This window comes from Pinus tabuliformis, chromosome 1_2, assembly GCF_031772625.1.
Source record: "Pinus tabuliformis cultivar Carrire ecotype Pingquan chromosome 1_2, CPIR1, whole genome shotgun sequence".
Lineage (NCBI taxonomy): Eukaryota > Viridiplantae > Streptophyta > Pinopsida > Pinales > Pinaceae > Pinus > Pinus tabuliformis.
In genome coordinates this window covers 804,216,250-804,240,369 of record NC_142298.1, presented here as the reverse complement: position 1 = coordinate 804,240,369, position 24,120 = coordinate 804,216,250, and the positions used below count along the sequence as shown (strand labels likewise).

Below are 24,120 nucleotides of genomic sequence, written 5' to 3'. Positions count from 1 at the left end.
AAGGGCACAATAATAACAATAGTGGGCTTCTATGGGGCACAATAGTAACAATATGGGCACTACATGGGTACATCAATATAATAAGTGGGTTATACTAATAACAATAAGGGGTTACACTAGTAGTATAGGGGCCTAACAATGACCATGACAAAGAAAGCATAACTTATTCTCAAATTGCCACATATTCATGATAAACTTAAACTTCTATTGTACACAAAAAATCTACATCACACTTTTGAACAAACTCATTAATAGTTAATCATCATTGCATTTATCAAAATGAATAGAACCACTAACATGATAAACAACAAGCACAAATATTTTAGCAACAACCCTTCTAGTCCAAAAAGAAAATCCACCTGGTACTGAATAGAATACCATGCTCAAAACCCAGTGTATGAGTAACAAGTATAATTGAAAATCCAGTGTATGAGTAACAAGTATAATTGCATTCAATAGCATTCTCAAAGTTCAGTGGACAATGAACAAGTATAATTATAAATATGCTTGTACTTGACATCTAATTGTTGTGCAAACTAACCCAACGCTTTCTTGTTTACTGATGTGGAGAAGAACCTGTAATTAAACAATGAAATTATGTTAAAGAACCTTTCACCCAACAAACGGGAACGATAATATAAAGCAAACATATCCATCCTAAAATGACAGACCTCGACATCATTTCCACTTGTATGACCCATGATGACAACATTTATAAAAGGGGATATTGATAAAGATTGGGAGGCTGAGGACCAGGGGTAGGATCATGGTGAGTTTCTTAAGGCATTAACTCGGGCCTTAAGTAAAACAGAGGAATCTTACTTGGAAATGGTTGATAAGCCTTTCACTCAAAATCCAAAGTTGGTTGTGATGGGATTTTGTGTTATCATATAGGAAATGGGAGAATCTCGACACTATAGAGATTTGGAAAGAATCAGTGAATAAACCTCATACGATTTGGAGACATGGTATGGAATCTAGATCAACCAGGAAAGAAGCCAACCTTGGGTGTTGTGCAGTTATCCTTAGATTATGGTACTGGTGTTGAAGAGGCAAGATCATATTTCTTTAATTTTCAATAAACAACATACAATCGTTTTAACTGATCTTCAATGCACCACTTTGCGATAGAGAATTTGCTTGGATTCGATGCCTTCACTGCCACATTGGGTGAGAGGACCGCCCACCAACTAATTCAATATCAATGGCACCTCCCTTTGTAGGATTTAGAAACAGACGAAGATGAAACCCCTTATGCGAACATGGTCCATGAATTGAATCCAATCAAACATGGTGAAATAATAATAAGATTAGCAAAAGCTAGTTGATATTGTTTGAGATCAATCCTAGTGATGCTGACAAAAAACCATTATTCCCTCAGAAAGAGAGGATGTTTGCAGATCATGAACATTATGAGAGGGTTGCAGAGAAAAGCCACTCGAGATGTGTGAGGTATGGCTAGTTTGTTTGATTGAAGGAGGACCATGTTGGCATCAATATATAGGTCTGAAATTCCAACCCTTGGTTAGTTTGAATATTGTAGAAATAGTTCATTATTAATAATTGAATTGGCTCATTTTTTTACTTGCACCAAGTAGATTAAAAATAGTTTTCATTCACTTGCCAAATTTCATTGCAGGGTAAATGTTGTAAGAGAAATTCCACTCAAACACTTCCTTCTAATAAATCATTTTGCATTAGAGATTGAACAAACATGTCATCCATATATCTAGTTCCAGAGTCCCCTTTACCTAGGTTATAAATATTATATGCTAGTTTATCATTTAAGTTCTCCTAAAAATCCATAGAAATAAATTCCTTTATGGGGAGTATATAACGATCTCTTTAATTTCAAAATACACAAAATCCTCAACCTTTTTGCTATAAGATAAACATTGCATGATATACAAAAATGCATCTGGATAATTAACAACACAAAGTTGAAACCTCATGTATCTTAAAAAAAAAGTTGTACAAAAATGTGTCGGGATAACTATCTAAAAGTTAAAACCAAAGGTGTTTTTTACAACCTTTTGGACAACAAAAAAATCTAAAACCTTATTTTTTTTTTACAATTCTTAGAAGTTTAGACCAAATTGTATGAGCCTATAATCCATTCCTGTGTTGACACAACTATTAAGTTACTTTGGCAATGGAACCAGAGAAACCCTTGATAAAATTGAAAATGAAAACGTCAAGAAGAAACAACACACGCCAAAAATATTTAGACTATATTAGATTATATCACCCATGGAAGAACATCACAATCATGTTTTTATTGGTTGAATAATCTTTTCATGTGAACTGATGAGAAAGTCAAATGGTGAATGATTGATTGTCATTTTAGTTGCATTTATGACCACATTAATGAAGAATCTCAAGTTGCAAAGATGATACCAGTGATGGATTTGTCCGAGTAATCCACCTCCATTGTATACATATCAAATACAACATTCTCCAATACTGCCACAAAACCAACAAAACACTTATTTTCATAGATACATATAATATAATCAACTATACATGAACTCAAAATGGCATTTGAATCTTGAAATACAAGTAATATCACTAGCCTTAAATTAGCAAACAAAGAATGGTGTACCCACTGGTTCCAAATTTGATTGCATTCCAGATGTCAACCTCTTTCTCCTTTGAAAGGTCAATACACTTTGCATAGCACCCTCCTTCAATATTTGAGATGCCATTGTCACTCCAACAATGTTCGTCATCTCTAATCAAATATCGGTTTGGGTCTGTTGATAATGTGGTCTTTCTAGTTCCATCACATAGTCAGGATTTGTCATTCTGACTCTTACAAAACATAAATAAATTTAAAAAAAGAATCCATAAAAATAATTTTCAATAGTTGCTATAATTTGAAACCTGCAATACCTGATAGTCCAAAGAATAGATTCACATCTCCTTCATTGCCCATATTGCAACCGTAATGAAGAGATAAAATTCCTTTCTTGGGCTTAAGTTAACACATTAGACCGAATAAGCCCATCTTCATCTCCCCAACACATTGGGTTCTAAGAATTACCATTTCTTTTCTGGTAAGATTTAAATAAACGGTGGTTGTAGAATTCATATAATGAGTGAATCAATTGAATGGAAATTTCCCTACATTATAAATGGTGATGTCTGGAGTCCCAAAGTTCTCTGTCTTTTTAGGAGTAGGACGTGTGCACCTATCAAAAAACAAAGAAAATGTTACTGTACAAGAACTTCGTTTTGAGGTAATGCATTCTTTGAAGGGAATGAGACCACCTATAATATATATGAACTTGAAGAACTTTACACTTTATAAAAAAGAAAAAAATGGTGCCATCATCAAAACATCCAAGTGGAAAATAATAGACCAATAAAATGAAAATGAAAAAAACTCATACTAGAGAATGAACCCACACTATTGAAATATGTAGCTGACCTGCATGTTATGCATGAAGAGGGAATGATATGCTCGTGCTGAAATGATGTGCACTTTGAGCCGATGGTCTGAATCCCAGTTAAGGAATTGATCGTTCACAAAAACCTGCATATAAGGAAAATGTTAATATGATCACAATTTACCTTCGAAGTTGGTGAAATTATACTGAATTCTTGAAAGCTGTATAAAATGAACCTAGATGCTCTCCTCATGTACATCCATGCAGTTAGGCAAATGAAATGAATCATTTTAGTTATTGCATAAATGATATTAGCACCCTGATGAACCAGACATGGCCAAACAATCATCAGGATGCACTAGTCACAACATGGTTCAAGTTTCAATCTTTTTTAATTCATAATCTTGGAGCAAGGATAGGCCCTAGTGCTACTCTCCTAATATTCAGGAGTTGGAGCTAAGATTTTGTTGAATAAGAATGAGCCATGAGCATACCTTATATCTAGTGATGTTAAGAAATCCACTACCCTATCTCGGTTGAGGAGGAATATGCGCGCATCCATTTCAATGTTTCGTGAGCTTCTGTTAAAAAGAGAAATATAGTGGGTCAATGATTGAAAAAGAACAATGAAAATTAAATTCTTGGAGAATCTTTACTTTCATTTATTCTTTGTCTTAAAGCTACTCTGCAAGCCCAAGTACTGCTAATCTGATACACATTCCAGATGGGATCCTCTTTGTCGTTAACCTTCAATATAATGCCTCTATTTATGTAACGTTTTCTTATCTACCATATTAGTATTAGGTGCAATCGTTTCTTCTTTCCAGGGAGGGTTTCTTCCTCTTTTACGTGCTCCTATTAAACTATCGAAGTTCTTCAAATCTAATAAAATATCAGAAAGTTTAGTTGTTTCTACCTTATTTTGTTGGTTTCCATCAGTATTTTGGCTCTATATATAATTGGCTCTGTAGGAAAAAGTAGTTATCCGCCGTAGTTTATTGCAGATGAAATAGTTCATTATTAATAATTGAACCGACTCATTTTTTACCTCACCAAGTAGACTAAAAACAGTTTTCATTCATCTGCCAGATTTCATTGCAGGGTAAATGTTGTAAAATAAATTCCACTCAAACACATGCATCAGGATAACTATCTGAAAGTTAAAACCAAACGTGTTTTTTACAACCCTTTGGTCAACGAAAAAGCTAAAACCTTATGCTTTTTTTACAATGCTTCGAAGTTTAGACTATACTAAGCTTATAATCCATTCATGTGTTGACAAAACTATTAAGTCGGTTTGGAAATGGAACCAGAGAAATGCTTGATAAAATTGAAAATGAAAACTTCAAGAAAATACAACACATGATACTTGATTAAGTTATGGGTTTAAGTCATTTGAAATCAATTTAGTAAATTGAGATAGGCCTCCTATAAAAAAAACCATTGATTTTGCTCACAATTCGGTAATTGCCACTAAAGACAACTTCATTACAAATATATGAAAACTCAGAAAATAAAAAGAAAACATGAAGGTACTAACCTCGAGTCTAGAGATAGTTTTCAGACCAGAAAGTTGTGGGCAGAGTGGGGTGCCTGTATGTGAACATATCTCGCTCCTGATATCGTTTTCTGTGAGGAGGGGTTTGGTTCGTTCAGGAGCTCTGAGTTTTGCTAGGGCTTCCGTTTCCTCGCATTTCGCCTCCTTCTTGGCCCCTTTGGAGCAGCTTGATGCCAGTTAAAATGTGAGGGCATCTATGAACACATATTACACAGATAGCCTTGCTTTCAAACTTTCCCTCCTATAGCACATTAGTTTGCCAATGTGTATAAATTAAAATGTATAGCCGACAATTACAGTAAGCCCTAAATTTACCAAACCTGATGATTTTTATATGAAACCCCAAGGAAAAATATGTGGAAAACCATAATTTATTCCAGAATATTATTTCTATTAAAACAAAATAAATAAATAATTGGAAACCCAACATATTGTTCGATGATTAAAACACATAGCCCGAAATGACTGATTGAAGACAACTTCATTACAAATATATGAAAACCCAGAAAATAAGAAGAAAAAACGAAGATACAAACCTCACGTATAGAGATAATTTTTGGACCCGAATGTTGGTGGGTAGAGTGGAGTGCCTCTGTGTGAAGATATTTCGCTCCTGATAACGTTTTTTGTGAGGAGGGGTTTGATTCCTTCTAGGGCTATGGCTTCTATTGTTGCTTCTGTTTCCTCCCATTTCAGCTCCTTCTCAACCCCCTTGAGAAACTTGATGCCAGTTAAAATGTGAAGGCCTCTCTGAACATATAAGGAACTGATTTGGAATGAAAAGGATAGACATTAGATTGTCTCTAGCACTGTCGAGATGACAAGTGTGAGAGCAAAGCTATGTGTATCAATATTGCAGAATACCTGAAGACCTAAAACTTAAGCTCCAACTATTTTCACCTCATCGAACGACTGCACATGATACAATCATCTAACATATAATCCAATGACACAAAGTGTGACAGGTGGGCCAGAGGGAAGTTCTTCTCAAGGGGAACGCAGGTGGGCCAGAGGGAAGTTCTTCTCAAGGGGAATGCCTTAGAACGTAATTATTTGCTATGTTAAATTGCTAATTCTTGGGCGAGGTTTAAGATTAAATCTAGTGGATACCATTATAACACCAAGAGTACATCCAATATCATAAAACACCAAGAGTATATCCAACATCCCATAAACTAGATATACCAAAATTTATGACTTAGAAAAATAAAAAGGTAAAAAAACCTACTCTTATCATAAAGGACCAAAAATATCCCAATAAAATTTGAAACTAAGCTTAAAAAAATAACATTACATTTTATTGACCACTCAATCTTCCCAATTTTTTTTTATTAATATTAATTATAATAAGTTTGAAAGAGTGCCAATATAATTTTCACCCGGTTTACTCTTCAGTCACGCAACACAACCAATAGTATTCCATTACAACACCATTCGATATATTGATTTACATGTCCTTAATGTGCGCCTACGTATAAGCCACCCCCCTTCCCCGAGAGTTCCTCATCCAATATAACTGTTCGAGAACCGCAAACCATTTGGATTGGTGTAAAATTTTTGTTTGGAATCTGGATTGTCTCATATAAAAACAGATGGCTACCTACGTACTTCATCCCAGCTGGCACAGACAATGCAGAATAGGCACACTTTTAATATTAATTTTAATTAATATTATTCATATTACTTATAAAAGTTATAATATTTTTTTAAAATATGATTAAATAATGTTAAAGTCCCCATATTATTTTTTTTTCTCTCTGTAAAAGTAACTACTATATTAAAGCAGGAAAAGTATTTACATAATTTACATCAATAGAGGGGGACAAGGCCACCCTCAAACCGAAACAGCTGGGATAGTCTACCAGACTTTTTGAAACAGCATTACAAAAATTGAAACAGCTGGGACAGACTGACCGACCTTTGAGACTGCTTTACAAAATTGTCCAGATTTGCCTCTTGGACAGTATTATAGTTCACTAAAACCGACTCTATCACCTTGCGGACTCGAACTTTTACTAAGCTGCCACTATAGGGCCGAGAACTGGAACTGAGCAAAGACAAGAGCAACTTGGACAAGAGCAAAAACAAAAAACGGAAACCTGGAGAAATTTCTTCGAACAATTCAGGAAGGATGACTGGGCGTAGTGGGCGGATGGCTTTGCATCGGGCTGGGCGTGTCGAGACAAATAACGGACTCCTCGTCCTCCTGAAGATGCCCCTCCCAGTCTTGAAGATCAGAAACCGGTTCCGCATTCCCAATTTGGAAACAGTTAGTTGATGGCTGAATCTCTTGCATTGAATCATCACAAATTGAGTTCGCCTGGTGCGGGGCCTGCTGCTGCTGTTCAACATGAACCATGGGAACCTGCGGACGAGGCAACCTGTGCACTCTTCCATGCATATCCCCCAAAAGGATTTCATTGCTTTGAAGACTGTCGAGCGCAGGGGAGGACCAAGAGGGATCGATAGGCGGTGCCTCTGAAAGATACACCGTAAAATTCACCATGACATCTGAATGCAGGATCCCTCTGGGTATGCGGAGACGAAAAGACTGATATGAATCCCTCATTAACAGAAATTCATCCTTTGCACTGGAAGAGGAAGGGGAAATGGCCGCCATAGGTGCAACTAAAGTCCCCATATTATTAAACAAACATAAAAATTTCTTTATATTTCGTACTTTTAAAGATAATATAAGTAATAAATATAAATTAATATTATGATTTGAACTTAACTCCTTAAAATATGAATTAATATTTTAATTTGAACTTAGCTCGTTAAAGGGTATTTTTACTTTTGTTACCTAATTTAACTTTTGACGTGCTACATCATTGTAAGTATTTTGATTTTATTAACTTTTATAAAATTAAAATTATGCTTTATTTTTTAATTAGAGAGTGAGAATTATATTAGCATAATATAATATTTAAGAGTAACATTTATTAATTTTTAATTAAATATAATCTTAGATATCATTTTTTGGGATTTAACTCCATTAAGTAAGTCATTTATTTCTAACCATTTTCATGAGAGGTAGTCGTAACTTATCTCTAACTATTTCAATGAGAGATAGTCGTAACTGACAAATTTGTCATGATTTTTAGATAGTCCACTTAGCAATGATTGCATCGGGTGATGCTCACAGGGGTGAAGAAGTGGGATTGAAACTAGTGAAATGAATCACATAGTGTCATTTCTCCCTAATGTAGATTGCTCATTGTTAGCCATTTCATGTTTTAAATTTTGTCATTAGAGGTGTTGTTTCCATTTTGATATTAGCTCTAGCAATGTTCCTTTTCCGTGCATGGCAAGTAATTATCATATGGATTCTCTTGTGGATTGTATGCCAACCTGAGGTTGGGTTTTGGGAGGATCGATGAAAGAGGAAGACTTCTAGCTCCCCCTCATTTTGTGTGTAATTTCCTTCTCAACGTGTTTTTGATCTCTTCCTTGTTTAGGACACCTCTCCTAGTCCTTACTTGGCTTTCTTGGCTGAAAGGTGGTATGTTGGAGCCTTGATGGTAGGTGGCATTATATGGTCCTTTTGTTGGTGCAAGTGTGTCTCTGTTGGGCCCTTGGAGATTTCTTCCTTTGTAGGATATGTGGGGGTATGAGGTAAATTAATGTGCTCCTATGTTTAGAGTTAGTTTTCTGATTCCTGAGTGGTTCCTCTATTATAAAGCTAGTAATTTGGGGCCTTGATGGTGTAAAGAGGCTTGGTGGGTGAACATGTCTGGCGCCACTTTGGGTTCTCTTTTCAATATTGATTTGCAGTGTTGGTTTCACAGTTTTCTCATCATAGTGTCTCTGCATTATATGGTCCTTATGTTGGTGCAAACGTGACTCTGTTGGGCCCTTGGAGATTCCCTCCTTTACAGACTTCATGGGTGTATGAGATATATTCATGTGCTCCTCTGTTCAGAGTTGGTTTTTTGGTTCTTGAGTGGTTCCTCATTGTATAGCTAGTAATTTGAGGCCTTAGTGGTGCAAAGAGACTTGGTGGGTTAACACGTCTGGCATCGGTTTAGGTTTCTCTATTTGATACTGGTTTGTGGGGTTGGTTTCACTATTTTCTTATCATAGTGTCTCTATGATTACTTTTTTTTCAAGGGAGCTCTTCAAGATATGGGCTAATAAGTGGTCTAGAACAATTTGGTGGCTGACGGTGTGGTTACAGACACTGTGTAATTGTGTTATTGCACTAGTTTTTATTATGTTTGATTCCTATAACCTCTACATTGGAGTCCTAGGCATTATTGAGTTTAGGTTTCATCCTTCCTAAGCCCTCCAATTTGCCTCTAATTGCCAGGCAGAAAACATTGCCCTCGCTTTCTTGGTTATTTGTTTCCTCATGCCACACTAGAGAGCTCAAGTCCGAAGAGGGGCTAGTTCTTATCGTGAGTGAGCGTATCGTGGGTGAACTTGCATGCACCATAGTCAATGCTCCGCTTCTCATTATCGAGAACTCACTCCTATCCATGTTCAAGATGTACTCACTAATATGGAGGAGGAAGCCTCTTCTCATTGATCCTCCCTCTCAGACACAAAATTCCAAGCTAAGTGGGCTTACTAGGTCCCGAATAACATCCACACGAGAGGGAGGTACAATCAATATATGCAGGCAATTGAACTATATTGGCAAATGAAATTTTTAATGGGTTGGACTATCCTGGGTCGCCATGAATCTCATATGGATATCCTCCATTCCCTTGAGCACATGCAAAAGCATCTCAATGCTCTTGACAAAAGAATGGAGTGGATTGAGCACCATCTTTTCATGCCCTCTGCAACAAAGCAGACTTCAATATATGCAACAACTCCCATTCTGACAACATGATCTGATTTCAGCCCCTTAGCATGATGCACAATGGTTTTGGTGTGTGATCAAATAACTGTAGTTTCTTTTGTAACTCACCAGTCATACCCAAATATTAAATATAACTTGCTAATTTTTGTAACTTTCAAGTTTCAATTGGCTCTCACTTCCTTAAGGAGAGTCTAAATTTGGCTATAGTGAGATTGGATTGAATTTTGGAAACTGCTATATAATTCCCAGATTTTTCAATTAATAAAATTTACCCCAAAAAATAAATATAAAATGTTTTTTAAATAGTATTGTTGAGTTTGTCTTCTTTGAAAATTTAAAATTTAGAGAAAAACTTACTTATATATTTATAGATAATGTGATATTATCTCTGCTATTAATTAACATCTAAGTTATAATGTACTTTTTCATTATTTAAATGATAATATAATTGAAAATTATTACTTAATACTTACCCCTAGTATTACCCAGGTCAGGTTTTTGAATTGATCATCTCATGTTTACGGGTACACCATACTTGAGTTTGATAGATGGCATTGTTGTTGTTTTTTTACTTTGAACCATAATGTGCACCCTCCCAATCCTCACAATATCCTTTGAACATTGTTTATTTATATTTTAGTGATTAATGGTTTTATTAATGCTATATGGTTTAGTTTAATACATTTTCTTCGTTGGATATTATTTCAGTTATTAATAACTCATAATTCATTTGAAAAAACTTTGTTACTTTATTCTTCAAAATAAAATATAAATATTTTGCGAGAAAAGTTATTTAAAGATTATATTTTATATGATTTAAAGAAACATGTCGACAAATGAGTTTTGATGTGAATATAATTAATAAATTTTTCTATAAATTTGATATGGATCACAGAAGTCTAAATTCAATAATTACATCTCCGGGTCTTGATGAACCACACTTGTTGGTTCGAAACGCGTCGACGAATGAATTTTGATGTAATTATAACCGAAAACCTTCTCTATAAACTTAATATGGATCACAAAAACCTAAATTCAATAAATAAAATAATATTTCTTGAAAAATTATATTTTATATAATTTAATACATAAATAAACAATATTTTATTAATTACTTTTAAATCTAAATAAAGTAAAAAAACGAACTGTAAAATTATAATTATTAAGTACTAAATTATATATATGAATTAATTATGGAGAGGCAAATTATAAAACAACGAACTTTTGGAATAATATGAGGATTATTATTACTAGCAATTGCCCCAAAAGGTGCAAAGAGAGGCCGATAGAAATGTTAAATTGAAAGAATTGTATTTTGGTTCAAAATAATAAATATTATAATAATTCAACCATTCAAACTAAACCTGGTCAATAAATTGCCCAAAATAAAATAAATCCTTAATCAAAATTATACAAATTATTATTCTTCGTTTCTACCATTCCATTACAGCTCTAGCACATATATAAAGATGCACAAAGTAAAGTATTGAAACATGAATATATTCTCATAATAACTCTGGGTTGGAGATACTACCATAATTTGACAGCAAGAAATCAATCAGCAATATATTCTCATAATCACTCTGGGTTGGAGATACCGCTACCTCTATTCTATGTTTCTAAAGCAAAATAACTGCACATTCCACACTATCAGTGTAATTTATTATATTCACAATAGCCCCAAGCAACTTCTTAAAATCTCAATTCACAACTCCAGCGACATAATACTTTTCCTAAACATTTCCTTCAATGAAAAGATACATCCCCCAAGGTATGTCCAAAGTATGACAAATGAGCAGCACTGAATAATTTCAAATATATATCAAAGCAATACAAACATGGAAAGCCACTAGGCCCACTACTTCAGCCATCTTTACAGTCAACTATGAGAACACTCACCTAACAATAGTTGATCATACAACTCAAAAAAATGAAAATAATGTTCATGCTAAATTCTCATAATTTTGATCTTTTACTTTTTGTTAAAAACTCCCCAGAATAGGGGGAATGCAAGTTTCATAATCATTAACTTGTAAGATTGGTCACAAGTTTGTTTGAAGCGTAGTCCAGAGGGTTGTAGGGGTCTTTACACTGGGCGACACCATCATGCACATGGCATCCAGCCATGGACAACGAAGGAGATCTTTAGAACAGAAAGTCTTGATTTAACATTGCCACTTTGATAGTGACAATGTGATCATCCAGTGAAAGAAGAACCAGATCATGCCAAGAGGGGTGACCATGGTTTAATTAAAATGTAATTACAGACCCAATTAGAAAGTTCCACCTACTCTAGGCCTACGGTATTCATGAGATGAGAAAGCATGAAATTGGTTATAGATCGAGAATCCACGGGCATCACTCTGGGTTGGAGATACCACATCTATTCTATGTTTCTAAAGCAAAATTCCTGCACATTCCAAACTATCAGTATAATTTATTATATCCACAATAGCCCAAAGCAACTTCTTAAAATCTCAATTCACAACTCCAGCAACATAATACTTTTCCTAAATATTTCCTTGAATGAAAAGATATATCCACCCAAGATATGTCCAAAGTATGAAAAATGAACAGCACTGAATAATTTCAAATATATATCAAAGCAATACAAACATAGCAAGCCACTAAGCCCACTACTTCAACCATCTTTACAGTGAACTATGAGAACACTCACCTAACCATAGTTGATCATACAACTCACAAAAATGAAAATAATGTTCATGCTAAATTCTCATAATTTTGATCTTTTACTTTTCTTTTTCTTCCACCTTAACGTATAACACAATAACAATCATATGATCGACATAAAGCTCTCTCTGCAACTTAGTCATCCCCAATAATTAACTAATGGAAATCTTGAAAAAATAATTAGATAACTCACGTCATGCTTTGATCACTACTGGGAAAATATTGATAACTACTTTTCTAATCACGTTGAAGAAAATCAAATCATTCATCAACCATTGGAATCAAATTAACACAAAATATCTTAATATTGACTCAGAATCAAAGGTTTTCATTTCATTTTTTTCTTATTTTCTTCATCCGTCAACTCCAAAGAGAACCTGATAGGACAAAAGTTGATCCTACACTAGCCACAATTTGTTTTAATGTAACAAAAATCCCTTGGAGAAAATACTCAAATGCTCTCAACAATTACTCAAAAACCAACGACTGCTCTCACAGTAATAGCAATTGCCACCACTGGGCACGCAGCTTTTCAGAAACCACTCTAGACAATATCCATTGTCAGTCCATCATCACAAATCAGTGTTTTCATGTCAAAAGTTTGGATTTAAATTAAATATCTACTCACGCAGTCTACATTGGATGATAGTCGTCTGCAACCACATCCAAGAACTTTCGTCCCAGAGAACAAGCGTACCTGAATTGAAATCAAAGGAAGAGAAAAAACTGCACGACTTAAAATTCAACCTGCAATGGTTTATGACATTCCCGTACTGACATAGAGTTTGGAATGCAAAACATTTCATCTCCTTCAGCATTTCCTCTTCCTCCTATTTCACAAATGGCAATTCTTTTTTTCTTTTCACTTTTTTTTCCATCAATTTTCTTTTACAGCAGACAAGCCAACGGTTTACCCAAAAACCCATTCTCTCTTAAATATACCCATTTGGTACGAGTTTTGACTTTCATTTTTTCATTTTCTATTGCAGAACTTTTTGAGAATGTTTATATTTTTATCTTTTGACTATATTGAGGAGATCATAGACGAAGATTTGTGAACAACCCTCAACTTGCTTGTTCACACACTCCACTGACTCCTGGTATTTGGCCTTACTAATGGCTATAATAAAAAAAAGCCATTCATAACCCAACTGATTCTTTCGTTTCAACAAAAACCCCATTGTTATGGATGTGTCTAGTTCATCCTCCATATGAAGAACCATGTGAAAGGAAAAAATCATAATCTAGATGTTTCACCTGATGTAATCTCAACCATTGATCAGCTGACTGAAACAAAGAGTTAGCCTGTTGTCGTTCACAGTTGCCATTAGTACTCCACACTGTCCCCTTCAACTTGTAAGAAGGGGGACCAAATACTGGTAAAGCTATCTTTGGAGAACCCCCAGAATTGCTTATCGGAGTGACAGGAACACTTTTCCCTCCAGTACTTACATGAATACTGCCACCATCTGCCAAAACATCAATTAGAGATCAAATGCGGAGTGAGAAAATCAGAATTCAAAAAAAGCATCAACATGCTTTACTGATATGAAAACTACGTGAAAAAACTAGCAACAAGATGGAGGGAACGAAAATAGAAAACAGATGAATCAAACCTTTTAGTGGAGTTGAAAGGGAATGAAAAGTTAGGAAGCAGGCAACCAAGTCTCGCAAGGTTGGACCTGTTGGTATCCTGTATATCGGGTACCTATAAGGAAATTCTTGTTTTAATTAGATAGCGGTAGATAATGAACATTCATCTAGACGTTACTGATCGCATTGAACAATATCCAATAGAACAGGAATGCTTAATAACTAACTGGCCTCCACACCAACTTAATCAAGGATTGCACAAGTATAATTGATGGCATACCACGCAACCGATAGCCAACTGGTTGGCGACAGATCAATGCTTCTTAAGGTTTTCAGCTGTGGAAAGTCCTTGGCAAGATCTCCAATCTGCAACATCCAGTTAACAGATATTAATTTTAACCTCGCAATTGAAACTACACCATGAAATAAAACATTCCTCAAAATAAATGCATAACCGGATCTTACCTTGTCAGCCAGAGGTTCACGACTATATGGAGTTGCTCGCTCAAAATATTGAAATGAAGGGCAACTGCTTCCTTCACCATCATCACTAGAAAAGCCTTCTTGTGCAGCTTTAGAGTGACTTCTTAATGTTAATCTATCAAACCTAGTATTAGAATCCAAATTACAATCAAATGCGTTGGAATTTCTCCAGTGCATTGCCCCACCATATTTTGAGTCTCGCTCTGCTTCATCACTACTACTACTACCTTCACTACCTGTATCTCTATAATCATCACTTGCATCACTCTCCTCACCAGGGCGCCTGCAAAAAAAAACAGAGCATGTTCAGGACTCAACTGAGCCAGCGTGAATCACGTGTCCAAACGTTATCAAGTTTTAAATGATATTGCTCCATTGAAAGACGTGCATTAACACTGAATTGTGACAGCCAAAATCTTGTCTCAGACATGACACAACTAATATAGAGAGCCGCTGAAGCATGCAGTATTTTCATGGTCTGGAGCAGCATTAGAGCAGAATCGTTTGTAAAGATAGATTTCTCCAAAAAAAAATTGTTAAACAACAGGAGCTAAATTGTTAAAGTTAAAACAATAGGAGCTACGGTGTATATTATGCCTTATTTACCATATTATTATTATACAAAAGCATTCAGCTGTGGTTAGATTTACAAAATATTAAGGAACCTCCCTTTGACATCTTGTGGGCTTCCATGCTATGAAAACATCCCCAGATTTCCAGTTCTTATTGGAAAACATCCAAACTTGGCTGAACTAACATGCACCTAAACGAGAATCTTGGAAACTGTGACCCAACAAAAGTGAAGCAAGATATCCATCTCCAATTAGACCTCTGATTCTCAAAGAGTTCACATCCACCTAATATGAATCCTTCCAAAGACGGACAACCCCCAAAAGCGGTAAGCATTTCATAAGCAGAAATTCAAATTCTGTAAGTGCAATATATAACACTACCCTTCTTTGTAAGCTCCTGTTGAGCTATCAATTCACAAGTATACCCCTGCAGACAAATTGGTTTGGTCCATGAAGATTGACAAGTGCCAGCATTGACATGAACTGCAATAGAGAATACCATACGCTTGAAACAACTTAACACCCTCTCCACCAATGCTTGCAGATCATAATCCTTAGGATCATAACCCATGGCTTCAAAACTTGCATAACTGAAACCATCTTCCGGAGTTACATGAATTGTAGATAAAGCAGGTCCTTCAATAGAATTCATGGAGTAACCGCAAGGATCAAATTCAAGATCAGAGACTTTCACCTGAGGAAGAATTTTCGATATACCGGAATTAAGTGTCATTTCTGCCGCAGAATTACAATGACGCTTGTAAAACAGGGAAGCACTATTAAAACAAATTAATACGATAGTTTTCCCTAAGTACCTTGGACATTTGTCGTTAACTGTGTATTTAACTCAGTTTATTGTATTTAAATCACATTTCCACTTGTTAAACACCATCCATTCATGCACCCGACATATAATGGAAAGGGCGTACACCTGGGTTGTTGCATGGCGACTCCCCTTCTGCCACACACCCTCTACCACATGTTGGTCACATGGAGTAAGGTGGGCATCATTCTTGGGTTTTAGTGAATGATCCAGATTACTCGAGGTAATCGAATGGTTATCCCTAGACATTCAAACCCTAACCCTTCACCACTTTGCTTCCTTGGTCCGTTATGTGTCAACTCCGAGTGAGTTCACTGCGTATGGAGTCGCTGAAGAGCCAAGAAGTAAGCCATGGCATGAAGCACCCGACATTCGAAGTTTTATCAGCGTGTTTGTGGCGTTTGAGAACCAGGGCTCTCCAACTGCCTTCGGAACAGAAGTTTGTTTAATATTTCCCTTGGACACTCGAACGAAATTCCACCCGCTGCTCCCTAAAGGCTTCTATGGGAATGGGATCAGCTTTGCATGCGCAAAGACAACAGCGGGAGAGCTGGTCAAAAAATCGTTGTCTTTCACTCTGAAATCGATAAACGAAGGGAAAACGGCTATGAATGACCAGTATATGTGATCGGTGATAGATTTGATGGAATTGGAAGGGCGCCCTCACTTCACAGTGGCGGGAGCCTTTCTGATTTCGGACGTTACCAAAATCGGCTTCGGGGATGTGGATTTCGGATGGGGAAGAGCGGCCTACGGAAGGCCTTGGCGTTTGGAGGTCTCTTCTCTGAACCTCTGTGGTCTTCTCTTTCAACACATACTTATCCCACTTCAACAATGGTAAATCTTCCTTCGAGGCTATGTAATTTCATTTAATTTCTTCATGTTGGAATCCATCTAGCTATCTCTCCTTATGGCTACCATGGTAATGAATTTAAAGTTTGGATTCTGACCCCCTTTGTGCAGATTTCCTCTACAATCTGGAACAGGGTACTCTTTGTCACACTATTTCCTTGGATATCCTTGGTAACGATTTCACCAGTATGAGTATGTTAGGTTAACACACGAGGACTTGCATATTTACACGAGGATTCCGATGTTCACATTATACACAGAGATATGTCGCCATCGACAGTCGAAGGTTCAGAGGTTTTAATGAAAATTTCAATACCGTTAATATTCAGAGTGCAGATGCCAAGCAAATACTTAATACAACCAGGAACTAGGAAAAAACCAGGAAAATGAGAGAGAATGGGATCAGAAAACCCATTTTTGAGAGCACTAACCTGAAATTTGAACAGAAGAATTCTGAGCACCTGAGCGAACAATTTCTGAACAGGAAAACAGAGCTGTACCTGCCATAAAAAAAACCCATAAGAAAACACTAGACTAAGATTAAAACGTTGGAAGCAAAATGAGAGAGAATGGGATTAGAAAACCCATTTTTTAGAGCACTAACCTGAAATTTGAACAAAAAAAACTTTGAGTCCCTGAGCGAACAATTTTTGAACAGTAAAACGGAGGTGTAAACAGTGTATACTGAATAACGGAGGGCTAGGTAGTGCACAACAGATTGCACAGCAGAAACGGGACACATTATTGCAGCAGTAAGTGGAAGAGTACGAAAACATTATTGCAGCAGGGCGTGGAAGAGAACAGGAAGAGCAGAAAACGGAAACAGGAGGAACAGAAATGGTCGTGGAAGAAAACAGGAAGAGAAAAAAGTTGAAGAGGAGAAACAGAAATTTCACGACAGATGTCAACAATTTGCCCGCTGAAGGTGCACGCCAGCTGTCAAGCATAGAAACAAAAGGACGACGAAAAGCTCACTCAAAGGAAGGCCTATCGGCCTAAATATATAAAGTTTATGATATATTATAATTTGTTCTTTAAAATTTTAATTTCAAAATTAATATTAATTAAAATATATTATAAAATAAAATTAATATTAATTTTAAAAACATTTTAAAATAAAATTATATAGGCAATGTGGCCCACAAACTAGATGATGATTGAACTTATAACTTCTTCACCACATAAACTAGATAACGATTGAACTTATCACTTCTTCACCACATTTACTAGCTATCAGGCAAGACCCATCATCATCATCATCCCAAATTATAAAATTCAAATTTCCAAAAATTACATCGTCATCATCATCATCATCTCAAATTAATTAATTCAATTATAAAATTCAGATTTCCAAAAGTTACATGGTTATATATATATAGATACATGTGTGAGAGCTTTAGCTTTGAGTTCCCCCAAAGATATGCCATGAGAGATTCTGTCTCCTCTAGGCATCATCATCATCCCAAATTAATTAATTCAATTATAAAATTCAAATTTCCAAAAGTTTCATCGTCATCATCATCATCATCTGGTTAGTTTGGGGTATGTATAGGATGGAGACGATATGCGGAGGAAGGCACAGGGTTCGACCCTGAAACCCTAGGCCTAGGGCCTAGGCGACACTGACAGGCTACTCTTCATCGAGCAGGCACGGGCAGGACTGATGGCAGACCCTCCGTGGATCCACGGTTTCGAGGTACACTAGCTGTTGACAGATGGGCGGTTTCCCCTTTTTGGTGACTACGGTTAGGTTCTCGGAGGTTTAGCGCTGCCGGTTTAGGTGTTGACCGCTGTACCCCGAGTTTTTACCTCTGTCAAACCTAGCCCATGACGGTTTTGAACAGTTTTACCTAAATCATTCCGGTGCTTTTGTCCCCTGGCGTTTCAAGGAGCGTGCTTTGTGGTAACGGGTTACAATGAGGTGTCATTTATTTACGCGGTTTAGTAAACATGGTTTTCCATAGCGAGTGTTATAGACATTTTTGTGCCTTACAGCATGAAGCATGAAATGTCCATAATCTAAGGGATCCAAAGTCCCTAAACATGTTGTTCCTACCCCTAGAGGAACAAGGTCAGCAAACCACAGCAATCCAAATCAGTTCTCCACTGAAAATTACTCAAAAACAAGTCAATTCTGGATCATGTCAACTGCTCCACTGAGCATCTGCGCTGAATGTCAACTGCTCCATGGTCTACCTGCGTTGAATGTCAACTCCAACAAAGGCTACCTGCGATGAGCGAGATTTGACAAGTGGAAGTCTCATTCCTCAATGTGTCAGTGCCCAGGAAGCTTCCAAAATGACACTTGGATCAGGGAATTCGCCTAGTGATGAGTAAGAGGTTCTTAAACTCCAAGTGGAAGCAAGGATCTCCAAGTGGACTCAAGAACTGAAGAAGAACTGGAGTTAGAGAGGACACTAGTCACACATCAAGCTGACTCATGCTCTCTCCAAAACTCTATATAAGGATCTCTACCCTATGAGATCTGGAGGCTGGAATCTTGTGAATGTAAAGAATTGTTGTTGGTTTGAGTTTAGAATTATTGAGGTGATTTGCTTTGAAGGAGGTGAAGAGGAGATTTCTTTCTGCTGGGAAGGTGATGCTGGATTGGGCCTCTTATGGTTGTATCACTTCCTGAACCTTACTTCTTCCATTAATAAAGCATTTGAGGTTCTTCTATATGCATGTGTTTCAATGATGTATTGATGTACTTGTGTATTTGATTTATTCTAATCCTTGAATCAATTATGAATGTATGCTTCTTGTAGTTTCCCTCTCTTGTCATTTTGCAGGATCTTGGTGTAGCTGGGCCCGTGAAAGAGCAAGGAGCTGGGAGCAAGCAGCAAGGAGAGAAGATTGGATCAACCATTAGCGGAAGACATCGGTTAGTGGATCTCTTTCTCCCTCCTTTTACTTTCATAAAGAAGAAATCTTAGATAGCTTTGCTTCAATTGTTGCTAAGGAACTGTCACCCTTAGAGTGGGATAGGGTCATTCCGTATTGGATACTTTTCCCTACAACAAACTGGCGACTCCGCTGGGGATCATATCTTGTTGGTTGTTTGTGTTTCTTGCTATTCATTTCCTAAACACAGGGAGTACCGAATCGAACTGCATTTGAATCTTTCAGATGCAAAGTAGAGGGCAGCTACTCTAGCTCAGTTTCTGGGCATGTTTATGATTTGAAGAGCTGATCCACAAGGACTCTAATAGCTCTTTGTGATAGTCTTCATCCTCCTTTGAATCATCCTCTAGTGTGTACCTGATTGTTAGCTTTGATTTGGCCAAAAACTGTTGATTTTTGAGAAAACTGCAACCCGGAACCCAGGAGGGACGAGAGTTTCTCCTCCAACGCAGCTGCTGTGAAGACAGTCTGCCTTTCAACGCAGGTCCCGTGAAGGCTACCTGCGTTGAATGTCAAACTGACTGTGTTCCACCTGCGCTGAACCAGTTTTGCATTGTGCAACTGGGGTTCTCTGACTTCTGTTGCCCAGTTTTCAGTCTTGTTTTTGCAGCCTGTTAGCAGTCAATGTACCTATCTGAAACCACCTTTCTTTGCCACTATTCCGCCTCGGTTGTATAAAGAAACTGTATTTGTTCTTAGTGTATTTCTTACATCATTTGCAGTTTCCCATAACGAAAGTGAACTAGTCCTGCTGTGACCTCTTAGATCTAGACCTGTCATAAGTGTCGTTTTGATCCTAAGAGTTAGTTTGTTTGTTGTTCATAGTTGATTGAGCTTTTGCTTTCTTCATATGGTTTGAATTGATACATTTCTGGTGTCGAAACAAGTAAATCATAAGGTGTCTTTTGATTTTGGACTAAAAACTTGTTTGCTTTCACTTGAAATTGAATTCAAAATTATACAACAGCTTTCTTTTTGTAATACATCAACATTAAGAAAGAGAAAAGAAATACCTGCATTGTGCATGTGCATTTTGACAGCTTGCATGTTGATTTAGGGAAAAGTGCATTAGTGTGTGCTCTATGATCTGTGTGAAAAGATGATGTCTTTCTTTTCCCTCAGTAGTTAAGATTTTCATAAGTTGAAAGAATTGAAAAAGCTTGCTTATCATTCTTAGACTGCATTTAGGAGTTGTACCATACATCACGTGGTGATCCATAAAGGCAAACTGCTAAACAAGATCAACCTAAAATGAATTGAATTTACATAACAACGCTTTGAAACATAACGCAAACACATAGAGGTCTAAGCTAGAGACGTGTTCCGGCGTCGTTAAACGTGATATCTTAGCGTTGAGTGGTTGGGTGATTCCTCCACGGTGAAGCGATAAGTATCAATACGGACTTGTGCTCCCACGTATCGTCGCGTATATATTGGGAGACCCCTATAGGAATAAAGCCTTTATCCATAGGAAGTCGTGTCGGCCGCCCTACTGATCGCAATGTAGTGAACACAGCATTCACGAAGATCGACCACCCGTACCGTAAAACGTATTCTGTGGTTTTGCGAAAAGTTTGGCACACCCTCTGCCTAGATCTCCAGAGTAGTTTCTTTTGGCCTTTTTCAGACTCTATAACAGAAAAAGTCCACCCGAGCATTTGTCACTTCGGGCTCGTTAAAACATCGAAGGAGACTAGAGTCATCTTTAGCTTTTTCTCGACTCTTTAAAAGTGAAAAAGCAAGTTGTGTCTAAAAGCGTCTAATAAAATTCATTCAATTCGGAAACACATTTTCCCTTTTGTATTTTGGTTGATCGAGTAATCCGCAATCGTGGAAGAAAGTCAATTAAAACCCCGTCGTTCGCGGAGGCTTACGAGTCAACCGTATTTGTCTCCGAAATCGAAAACAGTACGGGCAAAGCGAACTCGTTTAACCGGTTCGAAATCTCCTATCAAAGTTAGAACAACTGTTCCAACAACATCTGAGATTCCGGTTACTCCAAACATTTCTGGAAACCTTGCCTCTATTGAAGAAGTTCAACAGCCACAGAGGAACAGTAATACTGATCCTAGTCTGAGAACAAGTACTTGCATTACTGAACCAGTTCCATCTGTAACTAGTCCAGAGAGTATTGTTCCTCTAACAACTGTCGTTGTCGAAACAACCCCTTCTTCGGCACCAGAAATATTTTACGGACCTGACGGTCTTCCCCTTCCACCTGGTCTGATTGCGATAGAGGAAATTGTAGAAGATCCGCAAGCGAGTACTCCAACCCATTTTGGAGTCGGGGTCACTCTATTTCCTTCGACATCAGAAGTTAGCCTATCACCAGGGGAAGTTCTTGTAGAATCGCTAGGCAATCTAATGGATAGACTTAAAATGTCTGAACAACCGTCGACATCTAGGACTGTGTCAAATGACACAGCGACAGCAGAACCCCCTGCCGCCACTCCGACAATGTTTGCCGGCATACCATCTGTCCCAACTAGCTCTCAACAGCTGGAAGGAGCCCCTTCAGGGGCTATGACGACAATGTGGTATGTTCCTGTTTGTTCTTCCGCGATAATACCCAGTAACTCTTATGTTGGAACTCAACAAATTGATCCATATGGAGGTCAATTTGGGCAATCCAGTTCTCAAGGGTTAGCAATCCCTTTCAGTGTAGGATCGCCACCGTATGGGGGGCAATATGCCCTTTCATTACCCCCTCCGGGAGGTTACCCATACGGGAGTTCACAACAGTATTCAGGTTATACTGGAATTACGACGAGTGGTTGGGTACCTATGTTACCCCAACAACCAAGAGTTGTGTATTCTATGCAACAATGTGTACCTGTGAAAAACATCCCAACAACACCAGCGATTGTAACCGTGTCGCAGGTTCAAACGATGCCTATTGTATGTCAACCTCAGATTTCTCAGGTTGTAATGCAACAGCCCCTTGACCCCGCGACACAACCACAATCACCAACTGGTGGGGCGACACAAGTACAAACGGGTACCATTACCCCACATCTTGGTCCAACGGTTAGTATAGCACAACAGAACATGGCTTCGCAACCGTGGCTGGTGCAATACCAACAACCACAATTCCAGCAAGTGTACCAAGGTTCTGAGCAGCAGATCTTTGCGAACGGGGGACAACCGTATATCCAAAACGGTCAAAATCAACCACTTTACAGTGGTGTAGTCCACCAACCGTATCAGTCATACCAACATCAATTACATTATGCTGGTATGCAAAGACCAACTGCTCAGGCGATTCCATCGTATCCTGGGTATGCTTCGCCTAATCTGAGTCAACAGTTACCATTCGTGGCAACTCTAGAGTTACCAGATTTACACCGGTTGACAAATGATCTGATTGCTTATGCCCCTTGGTGGCCAGCGATTCCTCACAAACTTCCTTCGGACATTCCTAAATTCAATGGAAATCCAGGTGAAGACCCGTCGAATCACATGATGACTTTTCATCTGTGGTGTTCGTCGAACACTCTAAACGATGATTCGATAAGACTTCGCCTTTTTCAGAGGACATTGACAGGTCCAGCGGCTAAATGGTATATTGAATTACCTAGAGCCTCTTTCGACAATTTCAGCTCCTTAGCCACAACTTTCTTAACCCATTTTCAATTACCGATAAGGTATGAAACGGGAACCGAAATATTAACCAACTTCAAACAGACAACTGCTACTCACATATCTGATCATATACATGAGTGGCGTCGTCGTCGTAGGATGGTAAAAACATACGTTCCCGATCAGCTATTAGCTGAATGGTTTATAAAGTCTTTACTTCCGGCCATAACGGAAGATGTGGCCAAGGGGGGAGTCGTAACAGAGGAGCAAGTCATTGCTCGTGCTCAATATCTAGACTTAGTATATACTCAGTCTGGCACGCTCTACAACAAGATACCTGACGCCCCTACACCAGAATTTTCAATTCCTCCCCCTCCTAAGTCAACTAGTGACTCTCATGCCGGTGATGGCGTGATTGGCGCGGCAAACGCGAATTCAACAAAGGCTTTGCCTAAGAAAGCCCGTAAGAATTCGAATCAAAATGCAAAAGAAGACATTCTTGCTTCGGAAGTAAATGCCATATCGACAGATAAAGGCAAAGAAACCAATCAACCAGGAACGAGGCAGAGTCGGGGAAAAGCGAAAGAAGGCTAAATCCCTAAAATCGAGAAGGTTAGTCGGGAACCTGTTACTTGGAATGGATGTTCAAGTTGAGGACGCGTTGGAGGTGGCAGAATGCACGCTTGTGGGCCGTGTAAGGGGGCATCCGATCTCGGGCAAATCTCTACAGCAATGGGCGGAGCGTCTATGGATGGAAACCCCGGCAAAGTCTTTCAAAGCGGCCACTCTGGTAAACGGTTGGTTCATGATCAGGTTCGGTAGCAAAGAAGCCATGGAGTGGGTTGAAGGAAGGAATTGGGCTTTTGGGA

General features: G+C 37.8%; 1 protein-coding gene and 2 long non-coding RNA genes across 3 annotated transcripts; all 3 read right to left on the bottom strand.

The window, feature by feature from the left end:
• Positions 1-441: 441 nt before the first annotated feature.
• LOC149208342 (uncharacterized) lies at positions 442-3,736 on the bottom strand. Its single transcript, XR_016252092.1, has 2 exons — positions 3,431-3,736; positions 442-576 (listed from the first exon to the last, which is right to left on the bottom strand). It is a non-coding gene; the product is annotated as an uncharacterized LOC149208342 (long non-coding RNA).
• A 163-nt stretch (positions 3,737-3,899) lies between these two features.
• LOC149208341 (uncharacterized) lies at positions 3,900-5,789 on the bottom strand. The gene is made up of 3 exons (XR_016252091.1): positions 5,484-5,789; positions 4,930-5,188; positions 3,900-3,970 (listed from the first exon to the last, which is right to left on the bottom strand). It is a non-coding gene; the product is annotated as an uncharacterized LOC149208341 (long non-coding RNA).
• A 7,022-nt stretch (positions 5,790-12,811) lies between these two features.
• LOC149208340 (uncharacterized) lies at positions 12,812-17,510 on the bottom strand. Its single transcript, XM_089398305.1, has 7 exons — positions 17,373-17,510; positions 17,200-17,268; positions 15,519-15,787; positions 14,504-14,804; positions 14,319-14,404; positions 14,062-14,153; positions 12,812-13,914 (listed from the first exon to the last, which is right to left on the bottom strand). The coding sequence occupies exons 1-7, from the start codon at positions 17,508-17,510 to the stop codon at positions 13,646-13,648; spliced, it is 1,224 nt and encodes a 407-aa protein (XP_089254431.1). The 3' UTR covers positions 12,812-13,645.
• Positions 17,511-24,120: the final 6,610 nt, after the last annotated feature.

Coding starts and splice junctions, on each gene's coding strand:
- LOC149208340 (XM_089398305.1), bottom strand. CDS start 17,510: ATGTGTCCCGTTTCTGCTGTGCAATCTGTTGTGCACTACCTAGCCCTC. Junction 15,788..17,199: donor TTCTTCTGTTCAAATTTCAG/GTTAGTGCTCTC, acceptor ATTCTTCCTCAG/GTGAAAGTCTCTGATCTTGA. Junction 14,154..14,318: donor AGTTGGCTATCGGTTGCGTG/GTATGCCATCAA, acceptor ATTTCCTTATAG/GTACCCGATATACAGGATAC.